The sequence below is a fragment of the Myotis davidii genome, unplaced genomic scaffold (genome assembly GCF_000327345.1).
Source record: "Myotis davidii unplaced genomic scaffold, ASM32734v1 scaffold1006, whole genome shotgun sequence".
Taxonomy (NCBI): Eukaryota; Metazoa; Chordata; class Mammalia; order Chiroptera; family Vespertilionidae; genus Myotis; species Myotis davidii.
The window spans coordinates 217,499-223,438 of NW_006297143.1; the positions used below are offsets into that span (position 1 = coordinate 217,499).

The 5,940-nt window shown below is 56.0% G+C and overlaps 1 protein-coding gene and 1 long non-coding RNA gene across 2 annotated transcripts in view; both read right to left on the minus strand.

The window, feature by feature from the left end:
- The window catches only part of ABHD16A (abhydrolase domain containing 16A), a 10,477-nt gene extending 8,609 nt beyond the window's left edge, over nucleotides 1-1,868 (minus strand). The window contains exon 1 of the mRNA XM_015569882.1: nucleotides 1,815-1,868. Within this exon, the coding sequence (XP_015425368.1) occupies nucleotides 1,815-1,853 (39 nt within the window). The 5' untranslated portion in view covers nucleotides 1,854-1,868. The remainder of the gene's footprint in view (nucleotides 1-1,814) is intronic.
- Nucleotides 1,869-3,198: 1,330 nt separating this feature from the next.
- On the minus strand, nucleotides 3,199-5,831 carry LOC107184518. Its single transcript, XR_001515367.1, has 3 exons — nucleotides 5,800-5,831; nucleotides 4,286-4,342; nucleotides 3,199-3,286 (listed from the first exon to the last, which is right to left on the minus strand). It is a non-coding gene; the product is annotated as an uncharacterized LOC107184518 (long non-coding RNA).
- Between the last annotated feature and the right edge of the window lie 109 nt (nucleotides 5,832-5,940).

Below are 5,940 nucleotides of genomic sequence, written 5' to 3' on the forward strand. Positions count from 1 at the left end.
GGGCCTGGCCTCGGGCAGCCTGGGAGGCGGCGGCCGACCCTCCTGGCTCAGACGCCGGACAATCCAGCGAGGGTGTCCTGTGGGGAACCAGCCGCCGTCTGCCCGCTTCCAGCTGCGCTTCACCAACACCCAAGGCCGCTGGGCCCCAGAGGGCGGCCGCAGGTGCGGGTGTTTCTGAGGGAGGGGCGCTGTGGCCAGTCCTGCTCTCTTCCCCACCTGGGTCCTGCGCCTCTGCTGTCTGGAGGCTCAGAAATGCCCAGTGGATCAGACTGGCTGCCCCAAGCTTGGGTGAGAGGGGAGGAGGGAAGTCATGTCCAGAGTGGCCCCTCCGAGAGGGGGGAGGGCGCCTCCTGAAGGGGCCACCTCCCTCCCCTCCCGCCTGCAGGCGCGGGTGGGCCACTGCTGCTTGGGGAGCGGAGCGTGTCCCTCCCCGCCCCAGATCCCAGCACTCTACTTTATGTTGAGAGTTGTTTCTTATTTTGTCAGAGAAATTTTTGACATCTTCAAAAATAACTTGACTCAGAGAGAGCAACAGAAATTTTGTACAAAAATATAAAGAGCAAAACAAAACAAAATGAAGAAAAGCACAGTCCAGGCAGGCTTTGCTCAGACTGGACTCGAATTCAGACCCAGCCACTCCTCAGCTCGGGCTCGGCCAGGGTCACCGTCCTCTGCCTGTTGCCTGACGGGTGAGTGAGGGTGGTGAGGCCCCTCACGCGGTTCTTGTGAGGATCAGAAAGCGCACATGCCAGTCACATGACTGCAGGGCACGGCAAATCGTGGTGTGCTCAATGGCGGTGCCACGGCCTTTGGCCCCAGCAAGCCCTGCAGCAGGAAAGACCTTCACAGGGGCCTGCGCCCTTCTCAAGGGTAATCACACTCCACCTGGCCGGCGGGCACCGCCCCGGACCCTGTGCCCTGGCTTCCCCTCCTGGCGCCACGCTGTGCCCTGGGCACAAGAGCGGACATCCCTGTCCATCTTGTCCCATCCCCGAACAAAACCGGCCAGAGCTCAATGCACGCAGCAACAAAACATACACTGACCTGAGCTCTGGGACAGACACCCCGCCAATGGCTGTACATCTAGGCAATTCTTGCAGGTGGCGGGGGGAGGGGAGGGCAGGAGACTGTTCTGGCAGAATACTCCATTAGAAGGGGAGGAAGGAAAAGTTCATGGCGGACAGTTCACGTGCAGAAAGGAGAAGTGACAGGTCCCTGGGCGGCGGGCACACCCTCCCCCTGGCAGAAACGGCACCTGCTTGGCACCCGCCCGGACTCTCACCTTGTTCTCCGCAGACTGGTTCCTATGTGTGGCCTCCAGGATGGTGATGAACTGCCGGTACTGGGGGTTGGTCCAGCGGCCGACGCCTGGTGGAGGGGAGCAAGGTGAGCAGGTTTCAGGAAGAGAACAGGAGACGGGCAAGCAGAAGGCCCCGGAGGAGAAATGAGAGGGAAGGGTCCCAGATCTGGAGAAACGGAGGGCGAGCTGATCCCCCTGCACGGCCAGCGCTGGCCGCAGCACGCCCCCCTCGGCCCTCAGTTGGTTTCTTCCAGACTGCTGACCGCCCACCCTGAGTGCGCATTCTCCCAGCCTGAGGAGGCCACGCACCCTCAGTCTCGGCCCCGCTAACACGGGGTCCCTCTCCCACTGCCGTCCTTCGCCAACGCCTGCCGCTCGCTTTCTGCACAGCCTCGCTCCCTGCCATCTGCCTCACGGCTCCTGCCCCATAATTACCTCCTCACGGCCCGCGTCCCTGTCCTCCAGCCCCCAGCCCCTCACCTGGGTCTCAGCACTCTCCCTCCTCCACTCTTGCCTCCTTCCGACTCCTGGCCCGCTCCTCCCTGGCTGCCATGCTCCCTCCCTCTCTGAACCAAGAGCCATTCTCAATGCCGAGTTCCCTCTGCTCTTCACCCGGCCCTGCAGTGATCGCAGCCGCTCTCCTTCACTGTCAAGGAGCCTCAAAACCTGACACCTGTCCTTCCAATGAACAGGTGCCAGGTGCCAGGCCTTGCTCTGACATGGGAAAGACAGCAGTAAATGAGATGCAAAGGCCCGGGCCTCAGAGAGCTGCCACTTTAGTTGGGGGCGGGTGGGGCTGGAGAAGGACAAAAAACAGTCAAGAAAATTTCAGAGAAGGATAAGTGCTACAAAAAAAGAAAACTAGAATGAACTAGAATGCGATGTGTCATCAGAGGGAGCACCCAGCAATGTTGAGAGCGAAGCAAGCGCAGGACAGAAATGCCAGTGCAGCCCGGCAGGGCACTGAGCTGGACGGAGCACCGTCACGACACACCCAGGCTGTAGGTTCGATCCCCGGTCAGGGCACACTCAAGAATCAACCAACGATGCAGAAATAAGTGGAACCTACAAATCAGTGTTTCTCTCCCCTTCCTCTCTCTAGTATCAACAAAAACATATTCTCAGTGAGGATAAAAAAATGCAGGAAAAAACCACACCCGACGACAGTGGTTACTTTGGGGAAAGAGGAGCACAGGACAGGGGAAGAGGCCCGGGTTCTATTCTAGTCTAAGACACATGCCGGGATTGCCAGCTTAATCCCCGTGGGGGCTGTGCAGCAGGCAGCCGATCAATGATTCTCTCTCATCATTGATGTTTCTATCTCTCTCTCCCTGTCCCTTCTGAAATCAATAAAAAAAAAAACATTAAAAAATATATATATTTTTAAAAGATAACAATGAAAAACAAGATAACAATGCCCATGGTTTTCCACTTACATACACTTCCCTTTTGAACTTGACATAAATGGAATCATACTGCATAAATTATTTGGCAGTCAGCTTCTTTCCTTCAGCATTACATGTATTACTTCATCTGCACTGCTGAGTGTAGCTGATCTGTTCATTTGCATTGCTTTAGTTTGTCGCTATAGGACTATACTCCCTGAAGCATCTACCCACCCTACTATTTGTGGCTGTGGAGTTTTCAGTTTAGCATTATTACAAACATAGGTATGAGTATATGTGGAATTGTTGTAGGGTATATGCATCTTTTCTAGCTAATAGCAAACTTTTCTCATAATTATTTTTCATATTTAGGACTCAAGCCCTTTAAGGAAAAGATCACGCCTTGACCATTCTCAATTATTCTCCCTCAGGGCCCAACACAGACCTGCAGGAGCTGCTGTATAAACATTTACCAATGATGAACAGGTACCAGCCAGGCTCTTTCTCCACCTACCTCGGAGGCAGGCTACACCTGCCAGCAGGAGCAGCAACGTCCCAGCATAGTGAGAGAACGGGACCACTTTGGACAGACTCAGGTAACCTGGGAGGGGAGAGGAACCACGTGAGAAGCTTTCCCACCACCCCACAGATGCTCTTCCCAGTCCCCCCAACCCGCCCACACTCCCGCACTGGGACAGCCGAGAGAAGACGGAAGCGAAGTCATCCTTGCAGGTCCCCTTTCTTCTTTAGGGGGTCAGCTCATCTGCCAACCACCTGCCCGTTTCCTGTCCCACCACCTTTGAAACCACACTGACCTTTCCTGTATAAGTAGAAGAAGGCGAAGGGAGAGGAGTAATAAGAGATGGACCAGAAGACGGAAGCCTGCAGCAGAGAGACAGGGACAAGCAATCAATACACACACACACACACAAACACACACACACACACACTCCCCTGCCGTTTCCAGGCCTAGGCTCTGAGCAAAGTGGATAACCTGAGGGACAGTATGTGACGTACCTATCCTGTGCATGACATCATACACACAGTAGGTGCTCAATATTTGTTGAGGGCAATGTGTCAGAGCATAACAGGCTGGTAAAAGTAAGTACAAGTTCTACTTTCTTCCTGTTATCATCTCTAGACATAATCCTTCACATCTAGAGGCCAGGCTTTCTTCCTACTCAAGTTAATCAAGTCTTTTCTTCCATGCCTGCTCAGGACAGCCTGGTCCCCAAGAGATGCACAAACATCACCATAGGAACCCTGCCAGAGAGAACAGCTGTCCCTGCAGCCAAAGAGGTTAGTTGCCAGGAGGACAGGTCACTGGGGACTGCAGGACTCAGCACCTGCAGATGGTTCCAAGAGTAAACACATTTTCCTCATAGCTCAGGCTGGCCCCAGAGAAAGTGGGCACAGTCAAAGGGGAGTGCCAAGAAAGCACGCGCTTCACAGTGTGTCTGTGTGTATTGGAGGGGTAAGCTACGAGCCTGGAGCAGGCCCCACCCAGGGGCACTCCTCTCCCAGGCTGGGGAGGAGAAAGGTCAGGAGAGCCACTGGGACTGAAAAGAGGCAGTAGTCCCAGGAGCCCGGGTAGACGTACCAGTGCCAGGATGCTGTCGGCATGTTTCTCCAGGGCCCGGGGCTGATAGTACGTATCCTGCCAAAACAGATGCCCACGTTAAGGATCCTGCCCCCTGGCGAGTTCTTCCCCCTCCCTTTGGAAGCCCTAATGTGTGTTCTCTGGTTTTAGCCTCCAAAACTGTCCCTCCTAGGACACCCCTGGCTCCCAAAGACCCTTCCCAGCCATGCTCTGAACCTGATTCCGCGCCCCCCTCCGCCCCTGCCCAGACCCCCAGACCATGAGAACAAACACGGGGGGCTGGACTTAGAAGCAAAAGTGAAAGCAGCATTGGACGATTTTGGCTTGGTTTTCGAAACCCAGTGTTTTTTTTAAGTTTTTCTTTTTTTCTCTATATTTTATTTTATTTCTTTTACAGAGAGGAAGAGAGAGGGATAGAGAGTCAGAAACATCGATGAGAGAGAAACATCAATCAGCTGTCTCCTGCACACCTCCTACTGGGGATGTGCCGAAACCAAGGTACATGCCCTTGACGGGAATCGAGCCTGGGACCCTTCAGTCCGCAGGCTGACGCTCTATTCACTGAGCCAAACCGGTTAGAGCTTAACTTTTTCTTTTTTTAATTGATTTCAGAAATGAAGGAAGAGGGAGAGAGAGATAGAAACATCAATGATGAGGCAGAATCATTGATCGGTTGCCGCCTGCACGCCCCACACCGGGGATCCAGCCCGAAACCCGGGCAAGTGCCCTAACCGGGAATCGAACCATGACCTCCTGGCTCATAGGTCGCCGTTCAACCACCGAGCCCCGCCAGCCGGGCTCGAGACCCAGTTTCAAATGGGCTGTGGACGTGTGCCTATGGGGAGCGTGGGGTTAGGGAAGACAGGAACGGGCAGCATGACAACTTTAAGAGGGAAAGAAGGACATCCGAAATAAGTGGGCTGATCAACGAAAGGAAATGTGGCTGGCGTGGGCAGTTACAGGAGGCCGGAAACATCATTTGAGATAAGAAGAACTTAGGGCACAGCCTACCGCCGTGCCCAGGTCCATGCGCGCAATGCCCCCGGGTCTCCGGAGCAGGCTGCGGGAGGCGGAGCGCAGCCGGCAGGGCGCTTGTGGAACAAGTCCTGTGGACATGCAAAACGTACCACAGGGAGGAGAACACGGAGCCGGGAGGCACCCGGGGTCACTGAGGAAGAAGAAATCGACAGTTTGGGGCAAAGCCGGCCAGCGCCCGAGTCCGCGCAGCGTCTGCCCAGGACTTGGGAGTCCACCGGGCCGGCCGGGAACTCTCGGCCGAGCGGGGCCGCGGGAGGAGAGGCAGGAGCGCAGGGAGCAGGAGGAGCGGCGGCACACAGCGACCCGGTGGCCAGTCCGCAGGCGCCACTTTAACCCGGAAGCACCACGCAGGCTGTGCGCACAACTGACTTGACAAGCGGGCTCCCCCGATTTCCGATAATGGGCGCTTCTGCGGGGCAAGGCCGCAAAGGGGCGCGGGCCGTACCATGTCTCCACGGGGGGAGGACGCGACTCACCCAGGAGCTGGGAGCGGGCGCAGTGACCGACGATGGAGTCTCAGGGGCGCCGGACCGCGCCCTTTCAGAGTCCCTTTCACGGTAGATTTTGTAGAGCCGGGGGCCGAGGACGCAGCTCAGCAGCTTCGCCTGGGCCCCGGC